Genomic DNA, 17377 nt, shown 5'->3' with positions numbered 1-17377 from the left:
AATGGTTGGACGAAGGAAGTTGAAAACAGCTACTAAAAATTTGGAAATTCCTGTATGCCTTCTGTGATCCTCGGTACCCCATTTCAGGATGACAAACTGACAGTTGCTTTTGCCCTATTTGCCTAATTTTAAGATGCCAGCTTTCAGGCAGAGAAAAGGATACTTCATTGGCCATTTTCATCTTAAGAGGGGACGTAAAACATGTCTTCATAGAACAGAATAAACAAAATCCCTCAACAACATTTTAGAGAATTTCCCCTCCCCAATTTAGTTCACCACGCTACCTCCTATAACCACAACAAAAAAAATGAACAAAATTTCACAAATAAGGGGCACTTATAAATTTAAAAAATAACAGATAAAATCTTAATAAAGTGTTCTGTTATGCTACTTGTCTTTGTAATACTAAAAGCAATTTTCAAAATACACAAAAGGATAATTTGTAGCTTAAGCTATTTGTAAAAATTATTGCACCTCTATTTGTTATGTTCCTTTTTCTAGGAATTCCTTTTAACTATCCCAGATAAAACCACTGGAATATAGGAATCTCAATCTGCTTATATAGGCTCTTTCCCTGCTCCCTTTCTTTTTTTTAATCCCTTTTCACGTATATTTTCAAAGTTTTGAAATGCAGTATTATTTTCTATCTTCATAGTCTCATACACTTTCAAACCTCAGTGTATAGTAATACATCTCTGCCTCCATCATATCACTGAGATTGCTCTTAATAGGGTTATCAGTGACCTCCTCATAGTTACCTCTAATGATTTTGATTTAGTATTTATCTGTTTAGGGTTTTCATAAACATTTGACAATGTGACCACTTTCCTGACTCTTAAAGGCTTTCCTCCTTTGCCTTCAAGGATAAAAGTCTCTTGGTTCTTTCCCTGCCTCGCTCAACTTGTTCTCAGTCTCCTTTGGTGTCTCTTCCTGATTCTCTACTTGCTGCATGTAATTGTCCAATTGCAATTGTCCATGTTTTGTCCTTCTTCATTCATTCCCATTATTTTCACTCTTATCTATATATTAATGATGCTTTCCCAGTAATTACAATTTCTCCAAATTGGTAGAAGTGTGGCTCCAAGCTCACGCTTCTATACTTCCCGATAATAATGTGGAGGCTGAGGCTCTACAAACCGCATTTCCCAGACTTCCTTGCCAGCTGTTCCTGCTAGTGGCTCTAATGGTAGAAAAAACTAGATTGAAAGGTAGAAAGAAGAATAAAGAAGCTTTGTTCCTCTTTGTAATTCCTGTCAGCACTGCTTCAAAGGAGCAGATGACAATTGTTGAACCCAGCTTCACAGGATTCCCGTCAGGAACCAGCAGCATCAAGGCTGTATCCCCTTGGTATTCAAAGGACAAGCCAAGTTGTGCTTCCTCACCCGCTGAGCTGTGCCACTTGGGCCATCAAAAACCTGCTTGGCTACAACTGCTGCTTCACATCTGAAATCCTGCTGCAGCACTCCCAGCTCCTACGTCTGAGTGCCAACCATTAGGTGCTTCCTCCTCAAGTTGTCAGTGCACACAGAAATTGAAATGCAGAGTCAGAAGTGTGAGCCCCAGATGTGAAATGTCCCATTCTCAGAGATCTAAGCACCAGCTGCATAGATCACACTGCAGAGATTCAAGCACCAACTTCTTGGGACCTTTTTCTGGACTCCTGGGCTCCTAGGGTCTCCTCTTCCCTTTTGTTTTCCTAGGCCAAGTTAATAACGAAGCTATTAGTCTCTGTTCCTTTTAGTCTTCTAAAACCTATGTAATCAATTCCTCTTATTAAATTCCTTCTATTTGAAATATATTTTGTGGTTTCTCTTTTTTTTACTGGACCTTGACTGATAATGAATGCAAAACTATATCTCAGACCTTGAATTTTTGCTAGTGTTAGTCAATTGGTTATTTCTGATTTCTGACAGGCATTTTAAAAGCTACTAGTCTTTTTTTAAAGTTTATTACCTTATTTCCAAATGAGATTGTATTAGTTATATATTGCTGCATAAGATATTACCCTAAAATTTAGGGGGTTAATGTAATAATTATTTTTACATACAGTTTCTGTTGGTCAGGAAACTGTGAACTACTCGGTTGGGTGGTTTTGGCTTGAGGTGTTCATGAAGTTGCAGACAAGCTGTCAGTGACAGCCACCATCATCTAAGGGCTTGATTGAAACTGACAATTTGCTTCTAAGATGCTTCACTAACATGGCCATTGACAGAAGCCCTAAGTTCTTCACTAGCTGTTGGCAGAAGTTCTCAGTTTCTCACCACATGACATGGCCCTCCACATAGAACTACATGCGTATTCTCACTACATGTCAGCTGGCTTCCCCAGAGAAAGGGACCCAAGAGCACAACACAGAAACAGCAATGTCTTTTATAATCTAGCCCTGGAAGTCACCCTCTATTATTTTTATACATCCTAAGTTACAAAAGTCTGCCTGAAACAGTAAGGTTGGAGACTACAGAGATGTTTGAGCACCAGGAGGCTAGGCGTACTGAGAGGCTATCTTGGAGGCTCTTTCCCTGCCTGTCAATTATTCACATCCCTCCATCTGCAAACTGTGCTCATCCCTTCCCAAATTTCATCCTATTTCATCTCCAACCAAAAGTCCATGATCTCATTCCAAGTATGGATGAAGCTCTGCAGGTATGATCCCTTAAGTACAGTTCCTCAAGTACAGTCTCTCTTGTTTCAAAGACCTGTGAAAAAAAGAAGAGACAAGGCAAATATCCCCCACATGCAAGATATAAGAATAGGACAGGCATATAACTTCTAAAAAGCAGTCTTATATAAAAAGGAGACAAATAGGAGGCAAAGCACAGTCATTGATCCATAGTAGTTATGAAATCCAGCAAGGCAAATGATGTATGATTTTTAATTATAATTCAGTCCTATTCATGCCTGGGAATGATTCTCCAGGGTTCTTGGCTTCACCCTCCTGGCTGTAGAATCAGCCTTCCAAGTCATCTTTCCTTTGCCATCAAAGGTAACCTCTGCAGATGCTTTGCTTCTCAGTCCGACTCTCTTTCTTCTGGGAGATCCAAAAGTCTCTTATCATTTAGACCTCTCTCTGACTCTTTCTGTCCAGGCTTTGGTATTTCTTGCAATGTAATTATTTTAAAACTTTATTGGTACCCTGGGAATCTTACTGAGTTCACTCCATTAGATAAAAGTCACATCCACAAACCCTTCCAAATGAGTCCTTCTTTACCTTGGGCATTAGTTGCTATTGCTGAGGAATAAAACCCTTAACTTTTATGGAAACCCTGTTGTTTGTCTGGGAAGTTCTCTATGACACTATCTTAGATCATGCTGTCTTAAAGAACTTTGCAGCCATACATACAATCAGCTTTATCTTTAGACCAGTTTTTCTGGCAGTGCTCTGGATTTGATATTTCCATGGAAGCCAATTCTAATTTGAGCATCATTTGCCACCTGGAGGGGTTGAGAATTTTCAAAATCTGGTTCTTTCTTCTTTAACAGTACTTTCTTTATTTGTTGCCTCTCGCATTTTAGTATAAGAACAAGGAAGTCCGGAGATGCCTTAACCAGTTTGCCTGGAACTCTTCTTAGTTAGAATACCCAGTTCATTAAACAAGGTTTCTATTTTCCAGATTACTATAGGCATCAGTTTTGCTAAATTTCCACTATATAATAATGATCCCCCTCCTCCAGTTGTCAATAACATTCTCTTTACTCTCCTTTAAGCCCTCCCTGAAAGCCTACTCAAAGTCCATAGACATATTACCAGACACTCAAATACTTAAGCTTTCACCAATGTTCTGCTCAGTCCTTCCAGCTTCTATCCATACCTGAGTCCACAGCCATTCTCACATATTAGATTTTTGTTAAGGCAGTAGCCCATTTCCAGGTACCAAAATATTAATTATATGTTGCTTCATGGAAATTGCCCCAAAACTTAGTGGCTTAAAACAATAATTTGTATTTATTATCTCATGCATTTTCTGTGTATCAGGGATCTAAAGATACTTAGATGGATAGTTTGGATTGGACTCGCTTATGATGTTGTGGGAAAGTTGTCAGTTGGGACCACAGTCATCTGAGGGCTTAACTGGTTCTAGAGGCTCCACTTTTGAGAAGGCTCACTCACATGTGTGCTGTCAGGAAGCTTCAGTGCCTCACAATGTGGACATTTCTCTTAGTTCTCCTTGAGTATCTTCACGAAATGTATGATAGCTTCTCCCAGTGGGAGGGATCCAAGAACATAGGACTGAAGCTGTAATGTTTTCTACGACATAGCCTCAGAAACAATACTCTGTCATTTCTGTGACACCCTACAGATTACACAAATCAGCCTAATTCAGTATGGAAGGGGAAGGGACAAGGGCATGGACACCATGAAGTAGGATCATCAAGGGCCTTATCGGAGGCTGGATGCCAAATGAATTTCTTTTAATATTCAGAATCTTAGTAGATATTGGTACCATTTACCAGGACACTCAGGCTAAAAATATCTGGATTACCCCTGTATACCTACTTTCTCACATATTACATGTGTGTTTGTGTTTCTCTGATCATGCCCCTGTAAATTGTATCTCATATGCTTTCCCTTCCTTCTCATTCTAAACTGCTTGGTTCTTCATCAAGTTTAGTCTCTCTTATTATAATAGGCTCTTCCCAATAGGTTGCTCTGCCAATTTTGTTCATCTTCCTGACAATACCTGAGTCTTCTTTATAAAATTGGTATCTAAATTTGCACACATTGAAGAAAAGTTTCACCCTTCCATGCTGTACACATACACACAGGTACACACATGCAGACACATGCACCCTGGTGCTATCACTTGTAAAATTCAAACATGATATCTATACTAATATAACTGAGAGAACTTAGAATATTCAGATATTAGAACTAGGGGGAACCTTAAAGATGATTTAAGTTAATATTTTCAAGTGACTAGTCAAGAACCAAATTCATCATAATTACCCAGAAAACTTGTTAAAATACAGACTTCTAGGCCCCACTGCACACAAACTAAAATTTCCTTGAGTGGAGCTAAGTATCTGTATTTATAAAACAACTTTTTCTCAATTGAGAAATTCATACAATTTTCTCAATTTATACACAGCAATGATTGAGAGTCTCCAATATAGATTCAACAGAAGTGCTATTGAGAGTTAAGGACATTTAGAACTCAAATCTAGATCTCCAGCTTCCATGTTTAAGGGCGTTTCACTGTCTTGCACTGTTCCATGTGATAAAGAGGATTTGAGAGCAAATGACTATATGATTCAATTTTCCCTTCAACTCTGATGATTAAAGCATGGTCCTTGCAAGCAGGAAACCAACACATTAATGGAGGAGGCAAATATATGTTCATCAAACCAGCAATATAATGTGGTAAGGAATCTGCCATGAGCAGAGGGCTGGAAAATACAAATCAGGAGGGAATGGAGAGAGTAATTATTAGTAAGGCTAGTAGAGAGTGGGAAGGATTTGCTCACAGATGTTCAGTCACCAATAAAACCAACTGATTTCTCAACAGAGCCTAATTTTTATACAGTAGAGTTGGTTCTTTGTTTATAAACTTTCATCTGTTGCCAAAATGTTTGTAGCTGATGTTCCCATTTAATAAGGTGTTCTGCTCAAAACTGTGCACCCACATCCTTCAAATGAACTGAATGTCCAACAAAACAAGAACTCTCAGTCTTCCCATGAAGGCCATTCTGAATAAATAAGATACTTCTGTCCAAAAATACTTCTAATGAGGTACAGAAGGGCACTTATTAACCAAACAAAGACATTCTACTAGAGAGCCACAGACAGAAGTTTTCTCTGCCTCTTGGAAATGAAGCCAAGCTTTCTCTTCCCTTCAACCACGGAAATTGTTGTCCTCTTCCTTACCATTGTCTTCTTTATGAGCCAAGTTCTACCAGGTAACAAAATAAACTTTGCTGAAGGCTTAGTAAGAGTAGATAGCCTGAGAACTTGAGGGGATCCAATACTAAGAACAAAATTGCCATTATCTATATCCTGAGAAAAGGTTTCATAGGAAATTAGGACAGGCCATTGGAGGAGAGACCTGTAGCCAACTGACCCATTCATTAGTTCTACACAACTCTCAGTTAGATGAAATGAAACCAGGAGCATTTTAAGTGTCTGAAATTCTCTCTGCTCCATTACTAAAAGCGAGTTTAATTAAACAAGTTTCTTGGCAGTTTCAGATTCTGGGTAATAGGAAATGGGCCCAAAATGCCTTCATTTACTGTCAGCAAAAGTTAGTTTTCTTAAGTCATTGGCATAAGAGCTATGCCAAAGCTATAGTGGACCCAGGAAGAAGTTATTGTAGTCTCCTTAGGAGGATTGCTGTCAGTCTAAGAAACCTCTAATGCATTGTCTTCAATCTAGTTAGTCCTTTGGGTTTGATTCCATCCCTAAAATTTCCATTCCACCCCTGGCACTCCTTCTTGCCTTTCAACTCTTAGTCTTTTAAAGTAGAAATTAAACACAAGGATCAGAGATGACTCTGCAGTGGTGTGGGCTCTCCCGGGTATGTAGATCCAAGGATGAATATGCTACTTATTGCTCAACGCAAAGTGGGATATCTTCTCCTCTTTTACTGAGAACCAAGGACCTCAAAGGTTGGGAGGGAGTAGAAAATAGACAATTCTCTTGTATTTTAAGAAAGCATTGATTTCTCTACTTTATGCTGAGGAAGGCTTCCCTGAAAAAGAAGACATGTCCTAAAATTTCCAACAGGAAGTATATCAGGCCTGCTTATTCTTGGTAAATCCAGACTTTCCACTCTGAATCTGTGTTTGGACAGACTACATACTATTAACACATAGACAGCATTTCAGAGTTGGAGGGCAGATTGTAAGACAATTCCAACACTGTCTCAGGAGAGTTAATCTGGAGGCAGCACAGGGGAGAGATTGAAGTGAAGAAAAATTGGAAGTGGAAAGTCAGTCCAATTTAGTAGATATTGAACAGTCACTGTATTTGGGGTCTTATTTCAGGAAGCAGGCATACAAGGAATAAAAAATATGATGGCCTTTGTCTTCCAAGTGGTCACAGTTGATTGTTATAGTCCAGAAAACAGTCAACAGCGTCCCCCTTACCCCGCCCCAAATAGAATGTGGGCAGGAGGAAACAAAGCCTTCATAAGTCAAAGCCATGAGTGAAATAAATCATGGTGTCAAGAGAGAAAAAAGCCAAAAGCAGCACAAGTGGTGCAGTTCTGAGGCACTAAGCCTTAAGAGACCTGATTGCAGTAGTAGGCTTTGGAAGGAAAATCATGGGATTGGTTCAGTACTGAGAGTGTTGAGCTGAAGAAGGCTTTAATCTGTAAATTCTCCCTACTAATTTTCTCTTTGATGTGTGCTTGCATGTATGTTTCTGTGTTTTCATGAGTGTACATGTATCTCTTTACATGTGTGTGTTTGTGTGTATGTGTTTGCATATGTGTGTATGAAGAGTCTGAACAGGGTAAGAGGTACATAGAGAAGGAAGAAAAGAAGGAGCCTGAACAATTGAACTCTGTCCTCTGACTGCCTGCTATTGGTTATCTTCTACAGACTGAGAAAAAAATATTAACTGGGAAAGACAGTAATTTAAGGAGGATTGCATTTTCAGTCTAGCTTGGTTCATTTCAACAAATATTTATCAAATACAGCATACCTTAATAGCCAAAATATCACACTAGGTACTTTCAATCCTTGCCTCACTGTGCAACCAAAGGCAAGTATGCAGCCTCCTAACTCTATTTCCTTTTGTGTAAAATGTCATTAATAGCAACACCAATGTGTTAAATGATCATTAGGAAGGTCATATGAGATAACACACGTGAAATGCTTAGCAAAGTACCTGGAACTTAATAAGTGCCCAACTATGGCAGTAATTAGATAGGGGAAGACGAAGATGAGGATGATGATGATACTAGCAATGATTATCATCTGAACAGCATTGCAGGCATATAGCTTCCATTCTCAGGGAGTCTTTGAGTTTTCAAACAATTCTATAGAACTCACTCTTACATGTTCTCCATGTATCCCTTCAGTGAGCAAAGTAATTGGTTTTATTTCAAGTTATCAAAAAGGATAAAAGAATGAAAGCTAATATGTGAAAATTGTAAGAAATTATTTCCATACATTTAAAAAAAAAAAAACATTTGGAAAAAAAAAGCAGAGCTATGAAGAAACTGGACCTGACTGCTGAGAAAGGCCATCTATCAGCATCTTAGCCAACACATCCAGAGAAAGAAGTGGTGCATTGGGTGGGTGATTTTAGCCCAAGTGACCTGTAAAATCTCTCTGGCCCTCATACCCTATTTCTGCACTATATATCTATTGTGTTCAAGATAACCGAGAGAACAGTCTTAGGAAACTACAACCACTGAAGAAGCAGGGATTTGCGTTAGACCATCCAGGCAAGCACAAAGAGTATTCAAGGTGAAATGAGTCCTACTAGGTAGAGTGAACTCTATTCATGAAGGGATTTGAACATCTACATACCATTAAGGATTTTTATTTTAGTCATCTGAAAGTACTACTCAGTAAGAAATATTGATGGACCCCTTGTGAGCAAGCAAAAAAAGGAAAAACAGATAATAAATGTTAACTGAATATAAGTGAATGGGTCAATGAATGAACGAATGAATGAGCACAAGAAGGCCCTTCCAGATGGATGGGATGAGAAAGAGATAGATTAGTGAAGCGTACTTCCTTTACGTATACTGAACGCTCATCAATCCATACTTTTTTACATTTTTTTACATACTTTTTCTGTTTATCTGCATAACATACAGTCATCTCAAAGCTCACTTACAATTACCAAGCAGCTTTATAACCACTGAGAGACACAAGTGCTCTCAAAATCTGCTCTATTCCAGCATCCATCCAGCCATATGTGCCTGTGTGTGTGAAGTATGTCCTCTTCCCCAGACACATGGCAGGCTGGTCCAGAGCTCTACTGTTGGGGCTGTGATTACTGACCCCACCCCAGTCTGAAGAGCTGATGCGTAAGAGACCCATTGAACACTTTATGAATTGACTTGAAAATATTTTCCATTATACTAAGGTAAAAATAGGTATTTTTTTTTAACAAATGCCAAAAATAAAAGAACAGTTAGCTTTGATGGGATTAGCAAAGTGGCTAAATAGAGTGCACATACTGTGAAATCATTCAGTGATAAGATTGGAAAGGGTTGATTTAATCCATTTTTTTCTTATTTTATAAAGGAGAAAATCAAGAGCCGGAAAAGTGAAGTACTTCTCCTAAGGTGAAAAACTGAGCTAAATGTCAGAGTCAAGGGTTTGTCTTCACTTCCTGACTTTCACTCTTCATCTCACCTTCAGTTTCTATTGTGCTGCTCCCCTTGTATGACTCTAAAGAGTCCAGTAATGTTAACTCAGGTGCACATAAACCTGGTAACTTCAGCTTAGAAGATAATTGTCCTTATGGCAATACTAAAGATGTATTTGATTAGTACTTACTATGCATCATCCTCACAAAATATATAGGTTTGATAGAAGAAATCAATTGAAAATATTTTTAAATGTATGACCTGCAGCCATATCACTGAGACATGAATGCTTTTGATTAAGTTTTTAAACTTCCAAATTTTAAAAACTAATTCATTTTTTGTTTTTAATGTCATTCAGTTAAAATAAAGGAAAGTAGCATGAGGTTAGAAGAGCAGAGGCAATAGCATTGTTTATAGCCAAAATGGATTGCACCAAGACTAGAGAAGAAAATGCAGGATATTGCTAACAGCAGCTGGATCTGTGTGAAATTGGGGAAAGTCCTCACAAGCTGTCCTTAGACTGCCATTTGCAATAGATGCAAATTTTCTTTCGGAAGCCTGGGAGAGGAAAGGAGGAAACAGAGAGGGCAAGAGGGGCAAATTGAATGGAATTTAAGACACACAAACTTTAGTTCTGTCCCTGATCCCCTTGCTCTGTAGAAGGTGATCTTGGACAAATTACTTCCTCTCTTTGGGTCCCATTTCCTTATCTATAAAATAAAATGATTGGGTAAAATAATCTATGATGTTCAATATAACTCTAACTTAATATTTCTAAAAGCAAAAAGTTAGAAATGGCATATTGTGCTCACATCGGCAGTATAAAAGGCTCACTAGCAAGGAACGAATGAAACAACAAAGTAGGAAAAATGCCCTCACCTTATTCTTGAATTCTTATCAATGAGTAACCATATGTCATGTTTTACAAAGCTCTTTTGTGACTTGAAAATTCAATGCATTATGGGTCAATTGCAACCAAACGGCACACACAATTCCAGGACATGTGCACTAAGGGTGTTAAAAAAATTTCCACACAAACATGTTACAGGATGGAAAACAGATATAATTTAACCAATTGTTCCACAATTATTTACTGAAAACCTATTATATGCTGGGACCTAGACTGGGTTCTGGGAGATATACAGAGAAGGATAAAGCATGAAGACTTCTCTGGAGGAATTTACCACCCAATAGTGAGATCAGAAGCAGTCAGTAGGATACAAAAAACCCCACAAAGGATGCGCTAAGGTACAAGGGTGAGTTATCACATATCGCAAGATATGTCAGTGGTTCATATTCCATAATGTACCAATCTCAGGCAGTCCCTCGATACTGCCAATCAGAGGCAATATGCTAATTTTAGCCCAAGGGGTAAATGGGCCAATCAGCATATATTGCCACTGAACAGTTTACATATAAAAGGAAGAGATGTGAAGTCCAAGGGTCCAAAAACCAAGATTTCCACTGGTCTTACCTAGTGCTCAGCACTCAGATCATTGATTTTTTTTTAGTATAAACATGATGTATATTTGCTCTTAGGTCAATTAACTAATTGCATTATGAACATTGGTGAGTTAAACTCAATTTAATGTTTGGATTTCAGTTCAATTCATAAGCATTCATTGAAAGTATAATAAATATCATTATTGATTTGAAGCTATTCAAATATTGGTCTTGAGATCTTGCGGAATGATTGGAAAAAATGAAATTGCTGACTTTGGCACATATTTTACTGTCAGTAAAGGATTTAAGAAGTTGTCAAGAAAATGGTATACTTTGTTACATATGAAGACTACTCAGAATAAACCAGTTTTTAAACCTAGCAACCTCAATGTGTGTGACCCATCTCCAGAACTGTGATAACTTGGGACAATCATCACACACTATTCAAAGTTTTGAAGAAACATAGTTGATCCGCCCATAAAAAAATTTGCAAGCTTCACTATTGATGTGTGCAATGGTCTCTAGAGGTGCAACCTCGAAGACCTTCAGTGCCAGAGAGATCAGTAACGAGTGGCGTATCAGGATATTAAGAAATACCGGTACAGAATGTTTGTATATTCAATATGTGGGAATATTGTTCCCTTCCCCAGAAAATATCTGTTCTAACAACTTCCTTGAAAGGTGTTTCTTTTAAATTTGTATTTCAGTTCTACTATTAAAGAAATATGTATGAAGACATTTTTCTTTCATAAAAACTTCTTCTACGCTGTGAAAAATCAGCAATACAACACTGATATTAAATACAGGTGCCCCTTGCTATCATCGTTACAGTGTTTCCAGTGAGAAGGCTGGAATAAACTGGATTATGCACGCCCCTCCTAAAGGGGCAGGGCTACTCAGCTTTAGCCTTTTGTTACTAGGTGTGCTCTCAGTATTGCCAGTCTTTTCAAGAATGACAGAAATCCAAATTTGTGTGTGACATCAGATTTTTTAAGTATTGGTTTAAACAACGAACGGCAAACAAACAAAATAAACCACATAAAATTGTCTCCAGATCCCTCTCTCTCCTATGTATTGCAGTAAAGAATCAGAAACTAATAAATGGCAATAACCCTCTTATCTGTGCAGCCAGGGGCATGTTCAAGGAGATTTGTGAGCGTCCAAACGGCTCCTGTCGTCACTTTTGCATTGAAACAGAAATCCACGTGGGGAGATGTTTGGGTGGCCGAGCGTGCTGCCTGCCTGTGATTAGTATACCAAGAATCGAGAGAACGACTCCCAAGTGAAGACTTTCTTTGGGGGTGGGGGTGTTTTAATATTACCACTGTTCTTCTCTTCTCTCTTCTCCTCTTTCCCCTCCCCTCACCTCTCCTTCCCTCCTCTCCCCTCCCCTCCCCTCTCCTCTCCTCCCTGATCTTCTCTTCTCCCCCTCCCTCCCTCTTCTCTTTCTTTTTCCCTGATGAGGATTCTTACAGAGTACCAATTAAAAAACAAACAGCAAACACAAAATCTATTTGTTAAATTCATGTTGCATGTTATCTCTTGATGACTATTTGAATCCCAGTACATCCAATTTTTCTACTGGATCTAGATGAGTTTTGGTTGAAAATGACCTGAGGTGGGAGGAACTTTCACAAAATATCTATTGTTTTTGCCTGACATCACATCCCTTCACTCTTCTTCTGGAGGGACTGTTCCCAATTCCATTAGGACCTTTCAGGGTTGCACCCCAGGACAAAGGGTCAGCACAAAGGAACTCACACAATCAGATTACCCCACGTCAATCACACTTTACCAGAAATCTGAATCCTGGGGTGGGGAACCCATAGACAAAGGACAACCTCGTCCACACCCTTCTCCATCATTGCTCCAGGCCTGTCCCTGTACTCCTGGCTGAGCCTTGGGGTTCCTTAGTCCTCACCTTCCATTGAGCCTAATCATTCAGCTTTTCCTTCCATCTCCTAAACAACAGTACCTGTTTTGTATTGCCGCTATAACAAATTACTCACAACCTTTGTGTCGTAAAACAACACAAATTTATCATCTTGCAGTTCTGTTGGTTAGAAGTCTAACACCAGCCTTACTGGACTAAAACCCAGGTGTTGTCAGGTCTCTCCTGGAGGCTCCTCGGAAGGATCCATTGCGTTGCCTCTTCCAGCTTCTACAGACCACGTGCTTTGGCTCATGGACCCCTTCCTCCATCTTTAAAGCCAGCAATGGCGTGTTGTCTTGTTCACATTGCATCACTCAGTACTCCTCTTCTGCCTCCCTCTTCCATTTTTTTAGGATCCTTGCAATTACATTCTGCAAACCTAGATAATCCAGGATGCTCTCTCTATTCTAAGATCAGACAATGAGCCATCTTAATTCCACATGCAACCTCAATTCTTCTTTGCCATGTAAGGTAACATATTTACAGTTTCCAGGGACTAGAATATGTGGTGGGGGGAGGGGGGCAGAAGGGAGATGGGAAAGGCATTATTCTGCCTATCACTGCCACTGAATATTTTTCCCACACATTAATTTTTGCTCATCTTAGACAGTTTTGGTTGCTTTAAGTAAAGAGACATCATTGCTAACGTTTCATTTTGCATGAAAGCTTGTGAAAGCATCCGCAGGCCATTGGAATTGTGCAGAATCAAGATACTTAGAGATATATTAACTGGATTTTATTCTCCACTTATAATTATTTGGCCAAAAAGGGATGTTAAGTTGTGCTGCATGTGCTAATCAAAATCTCAGAGAGTTCAAAGCTTCAGATTCAAAATCTCAGAAATTTACACATAGCTCAACTAACTTTACTCTGTTGAGGTGCCAAGTTTTCCCAGTACTACTCTTGAAATAACATCACCAACTAAACCCATAATATGTTTCTTGCATTGCAAATTATTTATTCTTAGAGGTAAGTGCCTACCTGGAAGAAAAGGAGTTTAGACAAATATAATAAACCCATCACAATGAATTTCCCTTTATGTTGCAATCATACACCCACTTTCTAACTTCTATAATTAATTTTAAAACAGTTCTGCTATTACAGTAAGTTTTTCCTTTGATTTTTCTATCTTTTCACAATGTTTTTTTTGTTATTGCTTTGCTTTCAACTACAACTCTTTACCTCACTCTACACAAGAATTACTTCTCAAATTACTTATTTTTTGCATCTCTCTGACACTAATTATTAACCTATTCATTAATAGCAGATAATAATATTTTGATTTCTTAACCCATGTTTATTATTTTTCTTCTGCTCCTGCTCATATTTAAATATGAAACACATATTTACTTGAAACACATCAATCATTGTCTAAAGTGACAAGTAGCAGAGCAGAGGCTAAAAGCAATATGAGGGTCCTTCTGGCTTCTATTCTACAAAACCCAAGCTCTTGGGGTAATTTAACATTGCACAGAGGAAATGAAAAGGAGAATGTGATTTGCAAATTTAGACAAAATTTCCTAAGTAATAAGCAATTAAAGCGTACACTTCCCCCTATTCCCACCATCAACCAGAAAGAAACTCCCTCCTGTCTGGCAGTGAGAAGAGTCAGTAGCTCAGGAGTCCCATAGTGTGAGACCAAGACCAGGAATCCTGGAATTAGCACCAAGATATGTGATTGTATGGAATATCTAGGCATAGGGGACCACAGGAAGCCTCACAGAAAATCCTATGTTCAAGAGAAGAATAGCTATCTCTTACAAAATAATTAATATGTTTCAGGAAATGTTCTAAGATATTTACCTAAAACAAGTAATACAAATGTCACAAAACCTGTGAAATTAATACTGAACTATCCACATTAAACAGATAAGGGCACAGAGACACATACAGATCAAGCAACTTTCCGAAAGCAACATGTCTAGTAAGTGACAGATCTGGAATTTAAACTCAGTTAAACTTTCTCTTGGCCTTTACAATATGCAACTAATAGTTCAATTTGTATCAATTTGGATGGAAACAGAAGAGATAACACAGTAATTAAAGAGGGAAATTTTGTGCAAAGAATTATTATATATAATATATGTTACATATAATACACATACATAGGGAGTGAAATAATGAGGCATTAAAGAGAGATAAGTAAAGAGCACTCTTAAAAGTATTGGGTTAGCAGGTAGAGGGAGAAGGCATCGTCCGTAGAGCTACAATAGAACGTTCAAGGAAGAGCACTCATCATCCCCCCGAAAGGCAGGTGTTGTTGGAGAGAACACTGATGTGGCTCCCCAATGACGGAAAAGTTGCTGTGGTGCTGCACAGTGGAAACCCAAGAGCTTGGGTTTTGTAGAATAGAACTTGGTGGAGATCTGTTCCCTGCACAGAAATCTACCCTCTTGGGTACCAGGTTTGTGGGGAGGTATCCCATCCGAGGTAATCCACTACAGAATTGCCTGAGGTGAGTGCTGGGAAAAGCTGCTGGACCCTGGAGGCTGGAGACTGCCATATGCTGCAAGAGACAGGTCAGGCGCTAGAAATACTTCATGTGCTGCAGGATCCTGAAGCTGAACAGGTCTCTGGGATTTCGTGAGCCTAGTGCTGAAGAAGTTACATACGCTGTAGGAGCTGAGCACGGGAGAAGTTGCAAACTCAGCAGTAGCAGGAGAAGCCATACACACAGCAGGACTCTGGTTAGCAAGCACACCAGAACCAAGAAGCAAAATCTTTTTGCCTCCTACAAAGTGTCTCTAAATCCCTCCATTGACAGATTGACATGTGCCAGCTGGCAAAGGCAAAATCTTTAAAAGGCCCATGTCTGTTTTCACATGGCATGCAGAAACGGTGGGTTTGGAGCAGCAAGGCACAATCTACACAAACAAGTACTGTTTTGACTACCTAGTTTCCATACACACTTATCTACGCACATTTGAACTTTCATGTAGGAAAACAAACTATTTCTACTTAGTAGGATACCACCATTTTTCTTACTCTTTCCCCAAAAAGGAGGAGGCACACAGTCCTGAAAAATCATAATGATTGCTATAAAACTGCTGTTAATCAACATATTAATTATTCCTCAAATTTAGTCACAAGCCCCTTAACATTCTGTTACTAAAGACTAAATTTTATAGTTAATTCCCAGTAGCTTGTATACAAAATTAAAAAGGAAGGAGAAGAAAATGATTATCATATAGAAATAAAAACATCTATATCACAAGCAAATGGAAAACTTGCAAAGTTCCATTAGTCCCTGTGCTTGAAATTTAAACTGTAATTGAAACCTCTAAATGAACAGCTTTTCCTAGTACCCTAGTGCCCAGATTTCTGGACAGTTTCAGAGGGCCTATTTCCATTTTTCTATCTGTCGCTTCCTTCTTACACTACCTATTCCATATTTTTCTCACTCTCAGTCAGGACCTCAGCAGGTTGGGGTTCCTTACCTGATTATGTGATTTAGACCTTTATTTCCAAATGGTCATTGCCCTCAATCATCCAGCCTTTTGTCATTTGCACATTCAAATGTGATGTATGTTGCTTCCCAAACCCAAAAAGATCTCTCAAATGCAGTGCCTTATTATCTTGGTATGATGTACAGGAAGTTATTATCTCAGTTTGGAGGGGATAAATGGACAGGCTCAAGACCAGTGAACCCTCAGAAACGTCACAAAGATGGTGGGCTCCTGAATTTTTGTGAGGTCTCTCTCTCTCATCTGCTAGTTTACATGTGTTTTACTAAAGTATCTAAGGTGCTGCTACTTCCTGCTCAACAGAACCAATCAGCAAAAGTTGTCAATGTAGCAAAGCAGTGCAGTGTTTCATGGAATGGCAAAATGACCCAGATTTCTCTAGACTCTTTTATGGAGAAGTGCTGGAGAATTGACATGTCCTGAAGCAACACTGTGAAGGCACAATGTTAATCCTACCAGACAAAAACATACTGCTTCTGGTAGTCTTTACAAATTGTATGGAGAGAAAGGTGTTAGTCAAGTCAATAGCTGCATACCAATTTCCAGAGACTGTATTGATTTGTTCCAGTAAAGGTAATATACCTAGGGCTACCAAGAGCAATGAGTGTCTGCCAAAGATCTCTGTGAGACAAAGCATGCTGACTGCTTCACATATGCCTAGCTGTTTCTTACAGTAGAGGTCTTTGGCAGTTAAGTATTGTCACTCAGCCTCTGATACCCTGAAATCCCATATACCTGGGACAACAGCTACATTGAAGTCACTACCTGCTTAAGTTTACAATAGTACATATTCATTTTCCAAGATAAATCTAACTTCGGCACTGATCCAACCAATGAGTTAAACATTGATGTGATAGATATCTCCACCCCTGCTTATTTTAAGTCTGACAGTAATCTCTGAAATTCCTTCAAGGGTGCACTATTGTGTCCGATTTGGAAAAGAGTAGAAGTTCTAAGGATTTCAATTTAGCCCTTTCTACCATAATGACCCATGGGAATTCTGCCAGGTGCTCGGTATGTCCATTCCAAATATATGTTTAGGAACTGGGAAATAATCACAGTTATTCATGGGCCAACTGGGCCACTGTGGGCCAAATCTGCTAAGACTTCATCTGTCACCTGACTACTAAGCCCCCACTTTGGTTGGTCAAAATGGCATTTTGGGCCCCAGGAATTAACATCAATCATAGCCAGTGTCTAGTAATCTCTTAAGGGCCTGGGTATTTCCTTTTCCCCAGTGCACCATCGTTCTTGTAACCCCCTTAAGGGCAGGC

At 38.9% G+C, this 17377-nt stretch overlaps 1 protein-coding gene across 1 annotated transcript; it reads left to right on the top strand.

The window, feature by feature from the left end:
* Nucleotides 1–5807: 5807 nt before the first annotated feature.
* On the top strand, nt 5808–11992 carry DEFB108B (defensin beta 108B). Its single transcript, XM_077151708.1, has 2 exons — nt 5808–5895; nt 11835–11992. Exons 1-2 carry the CDS (start codon nt 5808–5810, stop codon nt 11990–11992), a joined length of 246 nt encoding a protein of 81 aa, XP_077007823.1.
* Nucleotides 11993–17377: the final 5385 nt, after the last annotated feature.

Source organism: Tamandua tetradactyla, chromosome 3, assembly GCF_023851605.1.
Source record: "Tamandua tetradactyla isolate mTamTet1 chromosome 3, mTamTet1.pri, whole genome shotgun sequence".
Lineage (NCBI taxonomy): Eukaryota > Metazoa > Chordata > Mammalia > Pilosa > Myrmecophagidae > Tamandua > Tamandua tetradactyla.
The sequence above is the reverse complement of the archived record's forward strand: the minus strand, read 5'-3'. Positions and strand labels throughout refer to the sequence as shown.

Excerpts from the sequence above, each read along its gene's own strand:
- DEFB108B (XM_077151708.1), top strand. The coding sequence starts at position 5,808 with ATGAAGCCAAGCTTTCTCTTCCCTTCAACCACGGAAATTGTTGTCCTC. Across the intron at positions 5,896-11,834 it reads TATGAGCCAAGTTCTACCAG|CCAGGGGCATGTTCAAGGAG; the intron begins GTAACAAAATAA and ends TTATCTGTGCAG.